At 35.5% G+C, this 23,311-nt stretch overlaps 1 protein-coding gene and 1 pseudogene across 7 annotated transcripts in view; both read right to left on the bottom strand.

Moving 5' to 3' along the window:
- Positions 1–23,311, bottom strand: part of GAPVD1 (GTPase activating protein and VPS9 domains 1) — a 126,978-nt gene that overhangs the window by 26,630 nt on the left and 77,037 nt on the right. For 4 of the 7 annotated variants that reach the window (XM_077144887.1, XM_077144843.1, XM_077144836.1 and 1 more), the window contains 6 exons: positions 23,058–23,187; positions 21,839–21,964; positions 14,079–14,252; positions 10,121–10,261; positions 9,215–9,349; positions 8,651–8,770 (listed from right to left, as the gene is read on the bottom strand). In XM_077144887.1, coding sequence (XP_077001002.1) covers positions 8,651–8,770; positions 9,215–9,349; positions 10,121–10,261; positions 14,079–14,252; positions 21,839–21,964; positions 23,058–23,187 — 826 coding nt within the window. Of the gene's footprint in view, positions 1–8,650; positions 8,771–9,214; positions 9,350–10,120; positions 10,262–14,078; positions 14,253–21,838; positions 21,965–23,057; positions 23,188–23,311 lie in introns of those variants that run through there. The other 3 variants (XM_077144849.1, XM_077144869.1, XM_077144878.1) reach the window with 2 other exon arrangements.
- LOC143670231 (ribonucleoside-diphosphate reductase subunit M2 pseudogene) lies at positions 3–8,638 on the bottom strand (annotated as a pseudogene).

Raw genomic sequence — 23,311 nt, 5'->3', positions numbered from 1 at the left:
AACAGAAGGTCAAACCATGAGACCATGTCAGAACTCAGGGGGTTCTAGCATTCTTTGACAGCTTTCCTTTTTTGATTACTAGAACCTGAGACACATACCACATTGAAAAAGAAACTAATAAATGGCAAAATCTGATTATTTCAAATTCATTTTGTTTTTATCTATGCACACAGATTTTAATTACATTTAAGAAGTCCACTTATATAAATCCTATTTTTTATTTTTACTGTGGTAACATATATTTTTCTCACTTTAACCACTTAAATGTGTACAATACAATGATATCAATTACATTCACAGTACTGTGCCATTACCACTTCATTACCAAAATTTTCATCAAACCAAACAGAAACTATGTACCTGGTTAAGTAACAACTTCCTATCCTCCATTCCCATTCCACAGTCATTGGTAACCTGAAATCTACTTCCTATCTCTATGAATTTGCTTATTCCAGGTATTTCATAGAAGTGAAATCACACAATATGTGTCCTTTTGTGTCTGGCTTATTTCTCTCAATATATCTTCACATTTCATGCATGCTGAAGCATATACCTGAACTTCGTTCCTTCTCATGCAAGGCACATTTTTATTTTTTATTTTTTATTTTTTTTATTAATTAATGGAAAAAAAGAAATTAACCCAACATTTAGAAATCATACCATTCTACATATGCATTCAGTAATTCTTAACATCATCACATAGATGCATGATCATCGTTTCTTAGTACATTTGCATCGGTTTAGAAGAACTAGCAACACAACAGAAAAAGATATAGAATGTTAATATAGAGAAAAAAAATAAAAGTAATAATAATAGTAAAAAAACAAAAACAAAAACCTATAGCTCAGATGCAGCTTCATTCAGTGTTTTAACATGATTACTTTACAATTAGGTATTATTGTGCTGTCCATTTTTGAGTTTTTGTATCTAGTCCTGTTGCACAGTCTGTATCCCTTCAGCTCCAATTACCCATTATCTTACCCTGTTTCTAACTCCTGCTGGTCTCTGTTACCAATGACATATTCCAAGTTTATTCTCGAATGTTGGTTCACATCAGTGGGACCATACAGTATTTGTCCTTTAGTTTTTGGCTAGACTCACTCAGCATAATGTTCTCTAGGTCCATCCATGTTATTACATGCTTCATAAGTTTATTCTGTCTTAAAGCTGCATAATATTCCATCGTATGTATATACCACAGTCTGTTTAGCCACTCATCTGTTGATGGACATTTTGGCTGTTTCCATCTCTTTGCAATTGTAAATAATGCTGCTATAAACATTGGTGTGCAAATGTCCGTTTGTGTCTTTGCCCTTAAGTCCTTTGAGTAGATACCTAGCAATGGTATTGCTGGGTCGTATGGCAATTCTATATTCAGCTTTTTGAGGAACCGCCAAACTGCCTTCCACAGTGGTTGCACCATTTGACATTCCCACCAACAGTGGATAAGTGTGCCTCTTTCTCCGCATCCTCTCCAGCACTTGTCATTTTCTGTTTTGTTGATAATGGCCATTCTGGTGGGTGTCAGATGATATCTCATTGTGGTTTTGATTTGCATTTCTCTAATGGCCAGGGACATTGAGCATCTCTTCATATGCCTTTTGGCCATTTGTATTTCTTCTTCTGAGAGGTGTCTGTTCAAGTCTTTTTCCCATTTTGTAATTGGGTTGGCTGTCTTTTTGTGTTGAGTTGAATAATCTCTTTATAAATTCTGGATACTAGACCTTTATCTGATATGTCGTTTCCAAATATTGTCTTCCATTGTGTAGGCTGTCTTTCTACTTTCTTGATGAAGTTCTTTGATGCACAAAAGTGTTTAATTCTGAGGAGCTCCCATTTATTTATTTCCTTCTTCAGTGCTCTTGCTTTAGGTTTAAGGTCCATAAAACCGCCTCCAATTGTAAGTTTCATAAGATATCTCCCTACATTTTCCTCTGTTTTATGGTCTTAGGCCTAATGTTTAGATCTTTGATCCATTTTGAGTTAACTTTTGTATAGGGTGTGAGATATGGGTCTTCTTTCATTCTTTTGCATATGGATATCCAGTTCTCTAGGCACCATTTATTGAAGAGACTGTTCTGCATGCAAGGCATATTTTAAACACTCATCTGGTAATGGACATGTGGGTTGCTTCCACCTTAAGTTGCTATGAGCCCTGGTGTGCCAATATCTGTTTCAGACCCTCTTTTCAAAACTTTGGGATATATACCTAGAAGTGGGAATCCTGGATCAAAACGGCAATTCTATTTAGCATTCTGAGGAAGCATCAAACTGTTTTCTACAGCAGCTTTACATATTATAACTTTTTTTTCAGGACCATAATCTCGATTAAACAACTTTAGATATCAATAAGATAGAAAAGTCCATCTTACACGGAATAAAAAGATTAACTAGACTATACAATAATGTTAGAAAAAACTGTCAATGGAACAGGCTAAGTGGTCAAATGGCCAATATGATCAGTTGACAAATGTTGTCAAAGGGTCAACGAATATTGTGCATCATATTCCATGTAATGTCTTGGTTTTTTTATTTGGAACATAAAGGCAGACTGACAACATAAGCTCTATTAAATTTATCTATTAGTTTATACTTCCTTCTGAAATTAAAAATTTGAATGGAACATTTATTAATAGCTCATGTAACACTTTTTTTGTTGCAGTTTAGGAAATCAGGTAGGCATCAGATTTAAGTAAATGTTAGAAGTGAAACCATTGGGAAATGTCTAATAAATCAATCATGACTGTAAGACAATACTGGGTGATTATTTCCAAGTACGAACTATAGATAGAATCTAAAAGTTCACATGTAAAAAGTTTCTAATTAAAAAAAAAACTCAACTTTTAGGAGAACTAATTTTAGTCCTGGCTTTACCACTGAAGAACATGATCTTGGTATGGGTCATTCTGTACAAGGATGATTTGTAAAATCAATTTACAACATTAGCTGAGATCCCATCTAAGGCTCTTTGAGGATCACTTCATACCAACTAGAAGTTGGGGGAAATACAATTTGAGAAATTAAATGTTACTACCCTTCATGCATATTAAGACTGAGCTCACTAGCAGTCAGTCAAAACAATTATTCAGTTTTTACCTGAAAAGCCACCCTTAAAAAAACTAAAACGTTCTTTTATCTTATCCCAGGATATTCTACCTCAACATGCACAGCTGTGCTATAGGATAAAATACAAACTTGTCTTCTATGTGGTTAATACTGAGGTATTCACAGGATTGGCTTTAAAACTGATTTAAAAGTACTTCAATTCATTAAAGAAAACAAAGTTTAGAAATAATAGACTACACAGGTTTATCTTTAGTCACCTATTAAATTTTGAATTGGCTCCCACCAAGTGGCAGAACAAATACTCTGCATTTAGTGTAAACCAACAAAATTAAGCTATATTTGTATTGGGCTTTTACTTGACAGTACAATGTTTATTTGCATATAAAGTGCCAGTTTTACATACAAACCAAAAAGTAAACTTCAATTATCTGCTTTTTTTTAGTGCAGATGACATTTTCCAACTGCACTGTGGTAGTAACTGAATGTTTAATCCTGCTGGATCAAACTAGTTTGAGAGTTTCCCTACTCAAAAGCCAAGATTGCTGTTGGCACAGTGATAGCAAAATGATCTACAGCCAATCTGCCTGTAAAACCAAAACAAAGGGACAAGATCTTTCATAAAAATCCTATTAGTGGGCAGGCTATGGTGGCTCAGCAGGCAGAGTTTTCACCTGCCATGCTGGAGACCCAGGTTCGGTTCCCAGTGCCCACCCACGTAAAAATAAATAAATAAATAAATCCTATTACCTTTTTGTCTTACATATCTTCATTATAGGCAACTCCACTAGCATTATTATCAGGACTAGTTTTGAGGTAGCTACCCAGTTTCAAAGACGCCATCAAATACTCCTACTAGGGTCAATTTGTGGTGTAGCAAGCTGGTTGATACATTTCAAGTAGCTGATTTTTAAATTTTATTTCATTTTTTGCTGAGGGGAAAAAATCAGCAAAATAAGAATCTTCATTTAGAAGTCAGGATCAAAGGTAAAGGAATTTTCTGTTGAACTTGGTATCATTCCTATCCTCTAATACTTACCTACTCTCTTCTCAAAGAAGTTGGTCTTCCCTTCCAGAGAAATATTCTCCATAAAATCAAATGGATTCTCTACTCTGAAAATCTTGCTGAAACCCAGTTCCAGCATAAGTCTGTCTGCCAAACAAATTCAATGTACTGCTTCACTAAAGTGCAAGTCATTCCAATCAGCTTCAAAAGCAAGGCTTCAGTAAGGAACTACCATTATATCCTAACAGCAGTGATTTACTCTCTGTTCTGAAGGTTTGTGAAGAAGGTGTTTTCAACATTAGGCAGACAAAGTCTCAGTGTAATCCCTCATCTCTGCTAACAGTTCATTGGAAAATGTGAGGCCTGGCAACAATCTTTGTTCTTGAGCCAGAAAGAAGATTCCTTCTATTGCTGCAAAGATTACACATGTTATCATAGGTAGCGTCTTTGTCCCTAATCCAAGCAAAGCCCAGACTGCCTTCTTTACACAAGGCTGTTTCAATTGCATTCAAGAGAAATTCCCTTTTTTTGTAATCTTTAATTTGTCAATAAGGAGACTATACATTTCAGAACGCATTTTCCATGGCAATTTGGAAGCCATAGAGACAATGGTCTTCTGTAATCTGAACTTCTTGGCTAAATCACTCTATCAAGTTTTCATTTACTATGATATCACTTGTTGTAAAGAAAGCCAGAACATATAACATAAAATACATCTCCTCAGGCTTCCCAGCTTCCCACTGACGAATGCCCTTAGAAAGGTTCACCTCCTCAGCTGTCCAAAAGGAAGCCTCGGGTTTCTTATACATCTGCCAAATATCATGGTATTCGATAGGAAGATGACAAAGCAGTAGGAATTTTCTCCCAGCAGTGGTGCATCCTTCACACTAGGGGCAGGTACTTTAGTTTTCTCCAGCTAGGCAGGCTCCTGGAAGGTATTCCTGGTGGTCTTGCTGGCGAGGACATGAGTATTACTGAGGGATGGGGAGTGTTATCCTTGTCCGCCAGACTGGGCCCCTCAAGGGAGAAGGCTAGAGCTGCTGCGGGTCCACCAGGGTGGCAAGTGGGATGTGGACAGAGAACATGGCAGTGGTAAGGACTAGGCAGCACTGGTCCATGTCCGATTCCTTTTTTTTTTTTCTTTTCCGTATTACTTTTAATGGCCAAATGGTATTATGGTTAATGCAGATAACATAGACCAGGAGACCTAAACTATCAAAATCTTCCATAAAGTCACAACTTCCCTGGGCCTCACCATCCCCAAATATAGAAATAGATGCAATGATTCCTATAAAAGTGGCATAAATAAAAAGGTATAAATTCTGAAATGAAAATATTGCTCTCAGCAAACGACTTAATTTAAAAACCTGTAATAAAAACCTGTAAAAACTATTTTACATCAGGAAATTGCAATTGGTTAAGAAAAATATATTTAGTCACAGAGTAAATGATAATGATACCCAAGTATATGTCTTAACAACCAGGAACAGAAATATTAAAATAAAATATGCAGAGCTAAAACTTTATACAGCAGATGCTCATTACTCATGGTAGTTATGTTCTAGAGTGTCATCGCAAATTCAGAATTAGTGAATGCTGAACCACTGCTCCTAGAGGAAACAGAGGTTAGGTTTCTAAGAGTTGCTGGTTACATTTCCATCAACCAATCAAGACATAATTTTGTTTTGTGAGTTTCTTTTCTTTTTTTAGTTTACATTTGTTTATTTTTGTAACTTCTTGCTTTGAACATCAAACATTGCACCAAAATGTGAGTCATTTACCTCAAGAAAATTGACTTTACCATCACTAAAAGTACCATACTTTTGTTTGCACTTAATTTCTAACAACTTAAAACTTATTAATGGCATTACTAATAATCAAATACTTCATCAAACTAAATTTTATTAAATTGGAAGAGCAAAGTTTCCCCTTTTTCTTATCTTCAAAACAAACAAAAAAGTAGTTTTCACCTAGAAAGAGCATGTATTTTAAATAAAAACTCAATTTTTAACCAGTTTCATTAAACCCAAGAAGTCATGGGTCTTTTATCTTTCCATAATTTTGTAAACATCAAGTAGTATCTGGAAAATAGTGGTTCACTGAGATATGGAGATCTCTCAAAGGTTACAAATTTCATTACACAATATTGAAAAATCACATTTGTAACAGCCCTACCAATCTCAACAGAGAAGCCTTCAAATCATGGAGGCTGTCAAGCTCATGAAAGTGGACATACATTTTCCAAAATTCTAATTTTATGTGGAAGTTTGGATTTTATCACTGGCAACAAACTTTACTCTGTTTTCTTTGAACTGACAGGCTCACTTTGTTTATTTTCAAGAAAATGTATGCCAAATAGCTAAGTCTGTATAACCATAGTTTGTCTGGCAGTAGCTCTTCCAAGTAAAAGGGTGCATGGGTGGTTCAGTGGTAGAATGCTCGCTTTCCATGCAGGAGACCCGGGTTCGAGTCTCAGACCATGAACCCCACACACACACTCAAAAATAGGCTAGCTAAGTCACAACTTAATCTACATGTGTTTTCCTTGAGACAATCTTGTCTTTCAAAATGCAACAGAAATGCATTAAACAGTAAACAGAAATGTTTACTTCCCATTTCATCACACAGATTATTAAAAAGAGGTGTACTTAAAGGTTGAGATGTAATTAAGTTAATTTTTATCGCTTCATAAAAGACATAAAAAACTTTCTTGTTTTGACTGCGAGTGCATGGTGGTGAAGAATACAATGACTACTAGTATAGTTTGGTGCCACCGCTAAAGCATCGTCAGTTTTACCCATCTTTGCTTGTGCAGCATCACTGCAAATGTTAACACAGTGAAAAAAGGCCAACAACCTCTTTAGTATTATTATGGAACACTAAAGAGAACCCTCATTGGACCCACAGACCACACTTTGAAAACTTTTAGAACAATGGTTCTCAGTGGGGGAGATTTTAGCCTCCAACGGGACATTTGGCAATGTCTGAAGATGTTTTTGGTCGGCCACAACTGGAGGCAGGTGGGATGGGGGATGGGGAGGGATGCCCACTGGTAGAGGCGATGGATGGTGCTAAACATCCTATAATGCACAGGACAGCCAGCACGATAAAGAATTATTTGGCGACCTAACTAATTCAAAATGTCAAGAGTGTTCAGGTTGAGAAACCCTTGTTTAGAACAAACAAAAATGTAAAAAAAAAAAAAAAAAAAAAAAAAAAAGGTATCTCAAAATTCAGAACCCAATATACAAAAATGCTGATGGCACTTTGGGATTCCTTTCCAGTACTTTTTTCTGGATAAGTTGCTTTCTTTTTTTTTTAACATCTTATTATCTTGTATAAAAAACTCTATAAAATAATTTTTCCATGCAATATTATGTTCTAGTTATTTTTCCAAGTTATTTCATACCATCTAATGTATTTAAACAATGACTGCATAATTCTAAAAGTGGTATTGTGAATCGAATTATGTTCCCACAAAAGATATGCTGAAGTCCTAACTCCCAATATCTGTGAATGTGACCCTACTTGGAAATAAATTCACTGCAGATGTAATCAAGTTAAGATGACATCATACTGGATTAAGATGGACCCTAAATTGAATGAACAGAATCCTTATAAGGAGAGAAAGATTTGGATACACACAGCCATCCAGGGAAGAAGTCCATGTGAAGACAGTGGTAGTGATTAGAGTTATGCTACCACAAGTCAAACAATGTCCAAAATTGCCAGCAACCACCATAAAGCAGAAGAGGCAAAGAAGGATTCTTTCCTAAAGCCTTCATGCATGGCCCTGTTGACACTCTCATTTTGGACTTCTGGTCAAAAGAACTGTTAAGAGAGTAAATTTCTGTTGTTTTAAGCCACTCAGTTTGTGGTACTCTGCTAGGCAGACTTAGGAAACCAATATGAAGAATTATACCAAAATTTATAAAACATATTTTTAAATTTTTGTTTCTGATTTCTTGCCAACATATTTTGCACATAAGACTTTCTCCATACAAGGAACTGTTTCCTTATAATTGATTCCTAGAGGTGGACTATCTGGGCCAAATTTAGGATGAATATTTAAGGCCTTAAATTTTAAATATTACCAAATTATGCCCCAAGGTTTTATACCAATTCCTATTAACATCAGCAGTATGTAAGAGTGCCAATTTCATACAGCTGTGATCATTTAAAAAAGTCATTCTCTTATTCTGAGAGAGCAGAACAACGCAGCCACGAGAAGCAGAGTCCACCTACTAGTAACCTTTGGAGATGAAGAAGGAAAATGCCTCCCGGGTAGCTTCATGAAACAGGAAGCCAGGAGAGGAAGCTAGCAGATGACGCTATGTTCGCCATGTGCCTTTCCAGATGAGAGAGAAACTCTGTGTTCGCCATGTGTCCTTCCACTTGAGAGAGAAACCCTGAACTTCATCGGCCTTCTTGAACCAAGGTATCTTTCCCTGGATGCCTTTGATTGGACACTTCTATAGTCTTGTTTTAATTGGGATATTTTCTTGGCCTTAGAACTGTAAACTAGCAACTTATTAAATTCCCGTTTTTAAAAGCCAAAAAAAAAAAAGTCATTCTCTTACCATGTGTTACTTCATCCATGTCTGGACTAGTGACAGAATCTTTACCCCCAAAATCAGAACTGCACTCAGATCTCAGGTCTTCAATTTTATTGGGAATATCCTCAGAGGTTGCACTTATGCCTTATTTAAAAAAATATTAAAAATAAATAGAAAGAAGAACAAAATCATCACATAAAAAGTATATGATGTTGGGAGATATTTACACATTCTCAAATTTTGTGTTTCCTAATTGTATATTGAAGGTGTTTTGTATTATACCCTTTATTCTAATATAGCTTAACCATATTTACCTTGATTTGCAGAACATAAACAGAATTATTATATGCTACCTAAGTATAGTAAACAGAAATAAGAACAGAAAAAAAAACTCTGTCAAATACTTAAATAGGATCTAGAAAGCCATACTTTAAGTCCTCACAGATTTAAGGTTCCATAAAAATAACTGTGCTTCCTAGAAATTACTCAGATCTTAAATAAAATGTATCTACTCTATAAAACTTTATAAATGGAGGTAAGGAACTGAACACTTTCAAATCCTTATTCCTTAAAACAAGACAGACATACCCGACACAACACTGAGGCCTGGTGTGCTGGGGCGGGAACTGACCTCCCTGACATCGGTATCATCAGATGTGCTACCCAGTCCAGAACAGCTCTCCAATTCCTGCAGACGCTCCTCCTGCTTTAGGTCTGGGGCCTCTAATAGAAGGAAGATATGTCACATTAGTGATTCTGTTATCATGTCACAGTTTCAGTTTTAATGACACAGAAGAGAAAGTTTCCAGGGCAAGAATGAAATCAGTGTAAAAATATTTCCAAGTGGGTCATTTAGCAAAGCTAGATCAAGGGTTAAAGACGTCAAGGGCATAAATTTCCACCACAATACAGGGCAATTTGTTGTGCACAAATGAACACTGTTTCCTGATTATTTAAATTATATAGGTAAATTGGATAAGAGGGTACAGCATAGCTTAGCATTAAGTAAATTATTTCCTAAAAAATAACTCTCATGGACACTCAATAGATAGTAAATAGTCCCACTGTCTAGGTAAAGTTAGCATGTCTGAATGCTTTACCACTATAAAATACCTAACAGTATCACTTAATTGGTCTTGAGCAGAGCAAATCAGATAGAACGAAATGCAGATAAACAGTTACTCATATTTGCATTCTGGTGGCTGAAATGTAGTTAAAGGTAAAGGTCTTCATAATTAGAAAAAAGCAGAAATGCAATATATAAGAGAAAGTAAAAACACTTTGTATACATTTATAATAACACTGCATTTATTCTGAATGGAAAGAAAATGTCCAAAACTAATTTCCATTTGAAATTTCTAACAAGGTAATTGCCTTGCATTTGTCAAATATATACTTGACAAAGCAGAATGCTAGATATAATAGAAATTAGGACACATTTTACATTTAAAACTTCTGTGAAAATGAAAAGGCAGACAATAAGAGTATTCTTACCTGAGTCACTTGGCAATACCTCTACACTCCAAGCTTCACTGGTTGTCTCTGATATGGTAGAACCAGTGCAGGGGTCGAGAAGCACGGACCCTGAACCTGGCAGGCAAAGCAAACTGCCCAACATGTTCTCTGCTGCTGCACCTGTATAACCAGTAAGAGCAAAGGGTTAACAAAGACCCTGATGGAAAAAAGCAGTGACAAAGGACAAAAGCCGAATACAAGTTAACAAAATCTACTCATAAGAAAGGATAAGAATAATTTCAATCAATAACATCTAAAAACACAAATTCTCCACTTGGATCACAACTTTTCATCAGTTTCCTATGTTCAGCTTTGATTTGCTATAGAAAAAATACATTACTAGGGCAAGAAATTTCAACTGTTGTTTCTCCTTGATATTTCAGGAAATTTTACAAGTGTCCCTAACATCTATCTGAAATTTATAATCCTACAGAGATGAACAACACTCAGAGAGATTTAAGGACAAAAAGTTATACTGGCCAAATATGCTTTCTTCTGGCACATAAACCACAAAAAGAGCAATAAAATGTATTTGCGGTAAAATACAACAGCTCCTCTATAGCACTCATTCAACTATAAATGAATCTTATTGTTCAAATACAGTTTACTATCAGGAAAAATACTACTTTGATATGTGGAAGAAAGTAACACAAAACCAATTAAAAGCCTATTTACAGAACTTAACAATACAAATAGAAAGACTGAACATGTGTGTTAAAAATATGCAATCTCAACATTATCCATGTTGCACAATAGATGGCAGGAGCTGAAGGATACAATCACTGAGAAGAAGAATGGTGAACTGTGATACATTTTATATGATGGAATATGGTACGGCTACAAAAAAGGAAAGATGTTCAGAGACATTCAATGACCTGAATAAACCTTGGGAACTATGTGTTATGCAAAATAAGCCAGAAACAAAAGAACAAATATGCTAAGGTCTCTTTTAGAAAATACTTAAAAGAAAACTGGAGCCTTATAGCAGCTACACTTAGTCTGAAGTTCTAAGTGTATTTCTGATTACAAGACAATGAGTTACATGTGTATCAACTGGTATTTCCCTGGAACTTTGGGTAACTCTGTGCCACCTAAGACCCAGAAATGAAGTGATACAGCCCTAAAAATTAGCATAGCTACATAAAACAACAGTTACAGTAACTGAAAAAGAGATCAGGCATTAATGAGAGATAAAAATGAAAACAATCTGGCTGGGACTAAGGAAAATCAGAATATATGGTAAAAAACGATACTGTATGTACTCTAGAATTTCACCTACTGAATGAGAACAAAGGTAGAGAGGTTTATTGTGTCTAGAGCCTAAATTTTATGTATACACTATCTAAATCAACCTGTCTGGATGGATCTTCCTTTCTTTTTTTTTTTTTCCAACATGGGCAGGCACCGGGAATCAAACCTGGGTCTCAGGAACGGCAAATGAGAATTCTGCCACTGAGCCACCATCGCACTGCTCTGGATAGATCATTTAAACAACCCAAACTTCTGGAGTCCAGAACAGGAACAAGACCTTGTAATTCTGCATAGTTTACTGTAATACCCAGGTACATCTTAAGACTATGTTGGACTGAAAATTAAAAAGTACAGAAAAGCGGTGTAATGTACCCAAGAGCAAACCCAGATACATGGTGGATCTGGAGGTTTTATCCAAACACAGACTGTGCCCTTAAACATAAATGACTGTGCCAGGGACTATGCTCAGTCCATATTTCATGTAATAGTCCTGCCAACCCTCTGAGATAAATGCTAACCCTTTTTTACAGATGAGAAAATACAGCTATGTGTCACACAGAAGCATGATCCAGAACTGGAGTGGTTTTCTAAAAACTAAAGCATAAAAAAAAAAAAAGTACTTGTAGAAAACTTTGAAATCTGTTCTATAACTACTGGTTGCAATGCACTTTGAAATTTATTGCCTTTTTGTATATATGTTATATTTCATAATAAAAAAATGTAAAAAAAAAAAAAGGGTATTGGTACACTTCCTTGAGGGTCAAAGGAAAAAATGTGGAATGATTAAAAAATTTTCCCATCTGGGAAACCCAAGGCAACCTCTCAATCATTAGGGAATCCCAAAAAAACAGGCCAAGCCCTTGATTTTTGCGGCTGGCCCTCATGAAACTTATTTCTGTAATGGAGAAGCTAAGACTACCTATAACGAGGCCTAAGAGTTGCTTCCGGGAAACTTCACGTGTTGCTCAGATGTGGCCTCTCTCTCTCTCTCAGTCCGACTCTGTAAGGAAAATCATTACCTTCCCCCCTACGTGGCACATAACATCCAGAGGTGAAAACTTCCCTGATAAGGTGGGATATGACTCCGAAGGATAAATTGGTCCTGGCACCATGGGATTAACAACACCTTCGTGACCAAAAAGGGGAAAAGAAGTGTAATAAAATAAGACATCAGTAGCTAAGAGAGATCAAAAAGAGTCAAAAGGTTACTCTGGAGGCTACTCTATGCCAGCTTCAGGTAGACAGTGCTAACTGCCATGGTTTGCTAAACCCCAACCAACATCACTTCTGTTAACTCTGAAGAAGACTTATGGCTCAAACAAAGACTCTATTAAAAAACTTTCATGCACTAAGTTTGCTTTCCTGGAACCTAGAATTTCCAAAGGGTTCCTAGGCTAGATAAATCCTGAAATCCAGAAGGATGAGCTTCTCTAAGATTATCAACTAATTACACCCCCCTATCTTTTAGTGTTAACACTCCTTCTCAACATGAAATAGTCAAAATGGGCATTGCCTAAAATCCCTATAGATTGGGAGAAGGATAAAAGGAGGAGGAGGAATTATAACAGAGAAAATAGGATTTAACAAATGAGTATGACTGCTGAATCACTATATTGATATTTCTTCTGGCCTCCATTGTTTTGAAGCAGCTAGAAGAAAAGATCTGAAATAGTGGAATGGAAACCCATAACAAACTCTGAAATCTGTTCTGTAACTAGAAAATCATTGCTTTTTCTTTCTTTTCTTTGCTATGTGTTATATTTCACAATAAAAATGTTTGTTTTTTAAATACCTAAGCTCAGAAGGCTCCCACTACCTCTGATGTCTATTCTAATAAAAGCAAATTCTACTTCAGTGCATGAAAAATGCTTTCAAAAAAAGTTGCTGGTAAAAGTTATAATAAGAGCCTAAACCTCTGATAAATAAATTTACCTTAAAGAGTAAGTCCTTACCTTTAAAAATACACCATAAAATAATTACAAATAAAATAATGTCTAGAACTTGTCTGAACATGATATGGGGGAGGACAGGAAAAGAACAGTGAGTGAGAGAAGTGGGTGATGGGAACATGGGATTCATTATACTATTCTCTCCTGTAGTTGCTTGAAATTTTCCATGATTCAAAAAGAAAATGAAGGTGGTGTTTATAAGACTATACAAATCTGTCAGAAATCACAGAACAGTACCCAAAATGTATGTAAATTATGCCTCAATAAACCTGGCACACACACACAAAAAATGGAAACGGAAAAGGAAAAGAAGTTACCTTTTACAATGGAATTAATTAGCTGAATTCATTTTTTAGAGAACTTCAGTATCATGTTATCCTGAAAGATTTTATGACTACCATCTGCAAGAATTTTCATTTTAAGGTAATTTAGACTCAAAAGAAGAATATGCTAATCACAGACAAACAACATACACAGTGCCCTGCAAATAAGACTTGACCAGAGCTAATCATATTTGCTCATTTATGGGGCAGAGGATAAAGGCAGAAAGGGAAACTAGTATCTATATTTAAGTAAAAAAAAAAAAATAACACAAAATGCCTTGTTAGTTATGACAGTTTTCCAGTTAATGCTAATATACCATGTATGTAGGGGCACTGAAGCTCCACCACATGAAAGATGAATGGATACATAAATATCTAAACAGCAATCTCCCAAAGATATTAAACAGCAGTTACCTGCAATTTCTTGCAAGCGATCTTCATCAATGTTAGGGTCAAAGTCACTTCCCAAGACATCTGTACTCCAGGTTTCACTTACTGTTTCTGATATGTCCCTATCATCTGTTAGTCCCATCATGTCACGAATTTCAAACTTCCTTAGCTTATCATCAAGATTATCTTGCGTTGTGGCTATCAAAAATAAAATTAAGCACTTTAAAATGGTAGCACAGCTATGACTCATTTTCTTAAGCAGATCAATTTTATTTTATATTGCATATTTCACAAATATAATTCTGGAAGGGCTATTTGATGAATTTTAACATAAACTCCAAACTATAGATGTGTTAAACGAAAAAGCCTCTTAACACAGGTAAAGGGTCATATTGCATCACAATGATAGAGATTTGGTTAACAGATTTAGGGGCATAATATTAAAGAAATAAGATATTTTCTTCCAACTGCTCTTTAGCTGACAAATAACATAACATAAGCACACATTAATGACTATCACAACCACCCGTAAATCGATTTGCAGGATAAAAATTCACAGGCCTACCTATTTAAAAGGTGAAACCAATAAAACAGAATAAAAATAATTTTTTTATACTTGGGTTAACAATTCCAAAGTCAGATTTCTTTGATCACAATTTTACTGGATGCATTGGGGCACTGAGAGAATAAGAGATCTGGGGGAAGACTGGCAATGCATGCTGAGTTGCAGAGTTGGGACAATGGTCCAATTAGTCATTATCCAGATTAGAGCAAGTGTTTTTGGTGTACTGGAAAGGATATTAAGGATTGATAATTCATCACCCCTAAACACTACTTAATGAGTGTCATCAGCGAGCTTAAGGAATAAGCAGGGATGGGGTAAGGTGAAAGAAAGTGCAAGAAGGAAAACGAAAAATAGAAGAAATGTTTGAATGTGAGGAATGTGAAAAGGCCATCAGAGATACTACTTCAGTTGCCACTTAGAAGTGCTCTTTTCAGAGACTTTCTGTCCCTATCACACACCAAGTGTAGAGCACAATTTGAGTAGGCATTACCATTCAGCTTTGATAAAATTTCACTAACTTGGACTAAGAAAGAATACATGTTTGTTTAATATAAAAGCATCAATGAATATTCAAACGTATAGCTTTATCAAGTAAAAAGAGCAATAATGCCAACTATTGGAGTAATAACAAAAAGAGGTCCTGCCAGGCCTCTCCTGAAGAATAGTTAAGATGTATTTTTAGGTCAGGAGTACAAGAGTACGGAACAATTTGTAAGCAGACCTCAAACACGCTCCTTCCAAGTCATCAAAACAATCCAACAATCCTAATCATCTCAACTTCCTAAGAACTATAATTGTCGCAGTCAGACGTAACTTAAAAAAATAAATGTTTCTCAAGTACTATAAAATTAGGAATTCTTGGGACATGAAATAAACAGGCCACTTATTTCAGACTTAAGCAAGTTTCATAAAGCATTTATCTCCAACTTCAGTTTACTTCAACATTTATTTATAATAAAAAGGACAATGACTAAGCCATCTCCAACAATTCCGAAATAACAGAAATGGACAGTTAAGCTCATCTGGTCAAAATCTTCATCAAACAATGGTACAACAGTCTAGAAGCATGGTTTCAACAAGTTGCGCTTTGAAACAGAACAAAAAATTTAAAAACTCTCTACTCCAAGCAGCAATAATGGAAGTAAAGCCTAGGAATCCTTAGTGACATCTTTCCCAACAGAAAATTCTGATATTTGAAGTACTGTGACATTATAGAAGGGAGGTTGTTTTAATAAAGAAATTCTACCTTTAATAAAGAGATAATCAATGATATTTTATTTTGAACATTTACTTAGCATTTTAGAGATCCTCAACAAGCTTTGAGGTAGGTTAAATATTAGCACTGTATGTTACAAACTAAAATTTAGACAGAGGTTATGTCATCTGTCCAAAACCACAACAGGAGTCCTATCATGATCAGCAATAACATGGTCTATCTGATCTCTCTGGTCTTTCAGATTAATCTTTTCAAATGTGCAAATTTAACAGTGATAGTTGACAAAAATTCATTAAAAAATAAAAGACTAGATATTACAGAAATTCTACTCTGGGATATTTTGTAATTCTTAAATCAATTCTATAATGATTATATACTTTTTGACATAATCTACTTACTCCCATTATAAACATATTTATATATTACTGATCCTTAAAATTAAGAATGAACACATTACTGATTTTGTTCTATTCTTCCACTTTGGGGAAGGTGGCAGAGGGGAACACTATCAGTAAGCTTTCCTCAGAGTGCTGGACAGCCTTTAAAAACAGGTGCTATGTCTACTAAGATCTGGGGTAATAGGAAAGCAAGTATACAAATGAAGCCAAGATCAAGAAAGGATGCCTGGATACAAAAGAAAGGAGGCTCTGTGCAAGTTAAGGATCAGTACAAAAATACTATCTCAGGCTATGGATGTGCACCATCATGCTACAGCATTATGACAACTTATGGGAAGAGCTCTTCAAATAGTAAATTTGTCTCAATTAAAGTTCTTACTAAGTAGATCAACCATAAGTAATATTAAATCAATATCTTTATTAAAAATTTTCTATAGAAGCAAAATATCTAATTAAATAATTTTAATATGGATATGTTCCATGTATCATGTAAACTTTAGTTCACTTAGCTCATCAAAATACTGAATTCAGCTAATTCTGACCTAGGTTCCCAGGCCAGTCTTCTCAAGTATTTGTTTCATCATAAACTTCCTTTTATTTAAGCAACTGTCAAATACTAGTAATAATACAGAATTAAGAGTGGTTAATTAACAACTAAGAAATTAACAGGTAAACACTATTATTAGTTATAAAATAAAGCATGCAGCAGAGCAAACTGAAAGAGTAAGAACATAGATGACCTTGCTTCTAAACAGACCAAACACCCCCAACTACAACTTAGTCAAAGAAGAAAAAAGGGAGGAGTGATGGGCAAGGGACAGAGCATTGAAGCCTTTCATTCTAGAGCCCCCAAAATTGACTGTGGAAGTAAAGAGTTTCTACATTTTAAAAATTAATATAAATTACATGAATTGCAATTTTATAGAACTCAATGAAATATTCTGCATAGGACAAAAGCTGTACCTAAGCAACACATATCTGCACAAAGCCACTGAGTGCCACGGATATTAGTAACAAATGAAATAGACTTAAAGTCTTCGGTAGACTGAGTAAAGATTTCAGTTCGGTGTTCTGTAAACCCAAGTATATAACTATTCTTACTATACAAAGGCTCTAATGACATACAGAGCTTTGTGTAGGAACTGTTATGCTTCTTGTTGGAACATTTTTTTGCTTTTTCTTTTTTAATCTAATTTTTTTTTTTTTTTTTTAAATACATGGGCAGGTACAAGGAAACAAACCTGGGTCTCTGGCATGACAGACGAGAACTCTGCTACTGAGCCACCACTGCCCACCCTTTTATATCTAATTTTTAAAGTGAGAAATTAATTCAAACATTTGTGAGAGGTTGTGCAAAACTACGTATCTACAAAAGCAGCAAAAAAGTGAATTCACGCACACATCATTCACATCTTCAACAACAAAAAGTATTCTAACACTACAGAACTGAATAAGAATATTAGATTCAATGGTTACTGTTATGCACTACAGTCACCTAAGTTACACCAGTACAGGCAAATATTGCCCAAGTAAAATTCTATAGTTAAAAGTGAAACAGGTTTAAGGCCATTCAAGTTCAATCACAGAGATAAAAGTCTTTTCGAGCCCCCATCTATTTGTGCTTGAAATACGTGACTGTTCTAGTTCTAGCTGCCGGAATGTAATATACCAGAAACGGAATGGCTTTTAAAAAGGGAATTTAATAAATTGATAGTTTACAGTTCTAAGGCTGAGAAAACGTCCCAATTAAACAAGTTTATAGAAATGTCCAATCACAGGCATCCAGGGAAAGATACTTTGATTCAAAAAGGCCCATGAAGTTCAGGGTTTCTCTCTCAAGTGAGAAGGCACATGGTGAACACAGTCAGGGCTTCTCTCTCTCATCTGGAAGGGCACATGGTGAACACGGCATCATCTGCTAGCTTTCTCTCCTGGCTTCCGGTTTCATGAAGCTCCCCACGAGGCGTTTTCCTTCTTCATCTCCAAAGGTTGCTGGCTCGCAGACTCTCTGCTTCATGGTGCTGCAGCATTCTCTGCTCTCTCCGAATCTCCTTCATTCTCCAAAACGTTCCCTCTTTTATAGGACTCCAGAAACTAATCAAGACCCACCCAAATGGGTGGAGATATGTCGTCACCTAATCCAGCTTAACAACCACTCTTGATTGGGTTACATCTCCAGGGAGATGATCTAATTACAGATTCAAACATACAGTATTGAATAGGGATTATTCTATCTTTATGAAATGGGATTTAGATTAAAACATGGCTTTTCTAGGGGACATACATCCTTTCAAACCAGCACAGTGATCTTTCTCCCAACTCATGGTCTTAAACTTCTGTTATACAAAATCCAAAAGAAATTAATACAATAGAGGCTATGTTAAATAAGAGTAACAACAGCAACAAAAATTCAACAAATGATGCTGCAATAAAGGGACAGTCACATGGAAAAAGAACGAAATGTGACTTCCACCATACAGCACACACACACAAAATAAATAAGAGTAACATACAACACTGTAATTAAGATGAAGTAAAGAAAATTCAAAACATTAAAATTGTAAAACTTGTTACCTGTGGGAATCAGCAGTACACTAAGAATTAGGTAAGATATACAATTATTTACAAGTAGATTAATTTATGCTGCTTTAGCATGTCCTTTTCAGTGCACTGTTAAACAAATCAAAACTCTACACATCTATATTTCCTCCCTTATAATACAAGCACATACTACCCCTACCTGCAAAGCTGATCGTCTCAAATGACTCAGCGAATAAAAGGAAACAAAAGGCTGAGAAGTAGCATATTAATGGGAAATACTGGGAATTAGAAGATTCATGCAGTTCAGCGTTTTTAATCAGCCAGTCAACTGCTAGCAACAAGGGAAGAGTCTGCTGAGGAAGGTCCTGAGGAATGAGAATGTGGTCACCCGTGATCTTCAGCTTATTTGGGGCTGCAGTAGAAAGTTGCTTGTTCTTTATTTTTGCTTTAGCCATGTTGTAATCCCCAGAATTAAAATTATTTTTATCTCTCTGTTATCACTTTCTTTAAAAATATGAACCTTGAGGCTCTTGTCCCAGATGCAGATGCCTTGCTTTTTAATTTTGCTTCTTCAGCTTTCTCTTGACTAGTCACTTTATCTTCCATTTCCTTCTGCTCCTCCATGGTGACTACCTCGGGGATTTCCGCCAATATAGTGTTCCCTCTAACACCACTTCTCCAGCTCTGCAATGATGAAGCACTTCCTTTTTTTCTTCCACAGCTATGACTTCTTAATCAACTTTAAAGAACTGCATGTTTTTAAATTTCCAGTTAGACATTTTACCATTAACACTGAGCACTTAGTACTGAGACACTGAATTTCCCTTATGGATATATCCTCTTAACCTCTCTGAAATGAGCACAACAGATGTACTCTCTCTCATGGTAGATTAAACGAGATTATCAATACAATCAACTGTCTCCTTATATACAGGTCCTTCCCAGAGTAGCTCTGAAGGATTCTTCCATCATGACTTCTTTTTCAGTCTGCACAGGGTTTGTGACTTGCTCTGTCCAACTGTGTGAGGAGGAAGTGTGCCAGCTGTGAGCCTAGGTTTCATGAAGCCTTATAAACTTCTGTTCTCTCTATCACACTCCTTGCCTCTCACATGAAAACAAGCCCAGGCTAGCCTGCTGGAGGATGAGGGATCATATGGAACATAGCCAAGGTATTCCTAAGTCAGCCAGTCCCTCACCTGACCGCCAACCAGTATTAGCAGCACTCCTTCCTGACCACTGGTTTGGTGACCAGAGGTGCATGAGTGAGCCTAGAGGAAATCAGAACCAACCAGCTGATCCACAGACTTGAGAGCAAAAATAAATGTTATTGTTTTAGCCACTAAGTTTTGGGGTGGTTTGTAATGCAGTATTATTGTAACCCCTCCACCATTCCAGACTCCTTTCTTTGCTTGACCAATGACAAGCAGTATGCAATTTGCCTCAATTCACATCTTGACCTACTGTTACTCAAAGTGTAGACTGCCAATCACATACATCAGAATCGCCTAGAGGGCTTGTTAAAAGTGATACCCTTTGGGAGGGCCACGGTGGCTCAGCAGGCAGAGTTCTTGCCTGCCATGCTGGAGATCCGGGTTCAATTCCCAGTGCCTGCCCATGTAAAAAAGTAAATAAATAAAAAATTAAAAAATTCAGACATTTAAAAGAAAACAGTGATACCCTCTGGGTACACAGGTGGTTCAGTGATAGAATGCTCACCTACCACGCAGGAGACTCTTGCTTGATTCCTGGCCCATGCATCCAATCCCCCCAAAAAAGAGATACTCCTTCAATTACGGTCTTAAACCAGTATTACTTTATAATGCTGTGTTATTTGCAGCAAATTTAATCCTAATTGAGAAAAAGCTCATAAAATAAAGCATTATTTTTATTCAAGTTGCACGAAGCACAACCATACCCCTTCAAAGACCATCTCTTTTCCTCTCTAAAGATAAAATGAACCTGAATTTCTATAAATTTTTTATTTATAGAAAATTTTTCATAAATTTTTAATTTATAGAATTTTATGAATTTTTTATTATAAATTTATTCTCTTACTGAACACAGTCAACTTACATGCAAGCACACTGTTTATTTTATAATCAGGTAAATCCTTTGCTACTTGACCAGCTGTGTTCAACTTCGCTTTACCTTGTTTATGCTCTAACAGCTATAGAGCTTCAACTCCATTACTTCTATAAGTGAGACTTGTGAAAAGCATTTAAAAAAACTTCCCTAGGGAATTTTTATACATACTAAAGTATGTATAAATACTAATAAAATAACTGCCTCAAACCCTACTGAGGGCATATGCCCTCAATATCTCTTGAAGAGTTCCAAGTATGCTTAAATGAACAAATTCAAAGAACTTTTTCAAATTAATCCTCCCAAAACACAAGAGGATATCAATCTCAACTCTTCATCCTCATCTAACCAAAACCGTTTAAAGGCTTTAAACCGTTTAAAGTTTGCTACTAAAGTACACACTTCCTTTCCTCCATAACAGGAGTCCAACCTACTTTTCAACCCTTACCTCTCCATATTCTCCTATTTGATATTTGTTAAATAAGTACCATGGTTTCCCACCTCCTTGACTTGGTTTATACTATCACTTCACTAAGAATGACCTCCCTCCAATTTCTGTCAGTTGGATGCTACCGATCATTAAGACCACCATTTTTTTCTGATAAATTTGTTCCCTACTTTTAACCACATGTATCTCTCACTCAATACTGTTGAAGTACATTTTGACACTTTAAATTATTTATCTTTTTCCCTCCATTCTACTGTAGATTTTTTTAGCCCTGAGAATTTATCTTTGCATCCCTTAAATAATAAATATTACAGAACTGAAATACCAAATATTACATAATTTAATTTGTGTAACTACACTCTCATTTTTAAGAACTGATGGGGCTATAAATAAATGCAAGTTTAATGATTATATAAACAACTTAAAATTTATTCTCTTACTGAACACAGTCAACTCATATGCAAGCACACTGTTTATTTTATAATCAGATAAATGCTTTTGCTACTTGAACAACTGTGTTCAATCTCACTTTACCTTGTTCATGTTCTAACAGCTGCAGAGCTTCAACTCCATTACTTCCAGAAGGTCCTGCTCCAAGTTCTGACACCGACTCTCCTTCCAGATCTAGTGAGGACACTGAATTGGAGCGATTTGAGGGACCTAGAGAAATTTTTTATCTTTTTAAAGCAGTCATGAGCCACCATGCAATTTTTCATGCCTTAATAAGAGACTAAAGGCTGCCTAAGTGCTGTTAATACTGCCTATGTACCTTAAAAATATACAAGCCCTTTGACCTAGCAATTCTGATTCTAGGAATTTATCCTAAGGAAATGATAAAAATTTAATCTATGGTTGCTCATTGAAAGAGTTTTTAACAATGTCTGAAAAGTGGAAACAATCTAAATGCTTAATAATAGAACAATATTAATTATGATACGTACATTTGAAGGTAAAGAACACAGTCATTAAAACCACGTTATTTAAAAATGTTAAGTTGTAAAAGAAATACTAAAACTATACTGTTAAGCAAAAAAGGGTTACAAAACAGCATAAGCCTAATTTAATATGTTTGCTACATTTATTAGAATGGTGAGACTATAGATGATTCCATTTCTTTTCTGCATTTTCTGGAATGAACATACATTATACATATATGTGTGATTTTTTTTAAGTTAGAAAACAAGGAAATGTTATTACATTTAATATTTACTTAAAAATGTTAGTTAACCCAAATTTTTAAATTAAAAATATTTGTCCTAGTATGTGGAATGACATAGTCTCACTTCACAATTTTAACTTATAATTTTCTTTTTTATTCTTTCTGTTGTATGCCTCCACTTCATAAAGGTGTGTTAGAATGTGAATAAAGAAATACAAAACACTAAAAGCTATATACAACACCGTGAAACACTCGTGAGTCCATTTTTTTCCATTTAGACATGCATTATATCCCTCTAAAGGAGCTCTATAAGCTTTGGTGTATATTAATATTGGAGAAACAAAACCTATGATATTTTCAGTCTCAATGACTTATATCTTCTGCATCTATATGATCAAAGGTTTCTTGAAATCTTAATTTTAGTCAAGAAATAATCTTTACAGCCAACTGTTCAAGCACCTCAGAGGAAAACTTCATTACTCTCCTCAGTGAGAGGCAGAGATAGCGTGATTATAATTTATAAGGCTCCTTTAAAGAACACAAAACAAAATATTACTTGAATCACACAACTCCTTGAATGAAGTAACCCTTCACCTTCAGATATTCCTTCCAGATTATCACTGCAGAGGGAAAAGCGCAAGGTTTTATCAGGTTTACCGTGGAGTTTGTTTTCATCAACAGGGACATCTCCTTGTCCTCCATCCGAAAGTTGCATGTTTAGGACCTGAAAAATAAAATGCCAATTTTATTTTTATCAAATTGAAAGTACTTACGAAAACAACAGCAGATCCAGATGTAAATTCTTCTTAATCTTAATTTATCAGTTTTAACTAAAGACCATTTATATA

The sequence above is a fragment of the Tamandua tetradactyla genome, chromosome 2 (genome assembly GCF_023851605.1).
Source record: "Tamandua tetradactyla isolate mTamTet1 chromosome 2, mTamTet1.pri, whole genome shotgun sequence".
Classification (NCBI taxonomy): Eukaryota; Metazoa; Chordata; class Mammalia; order Pilosa; family Myrmecophagidae; genus Tamandua; species Tamandua tetradactyla.
This window is presented reverse-complemented; position numbering and strand designations above follow the sequence as displayed.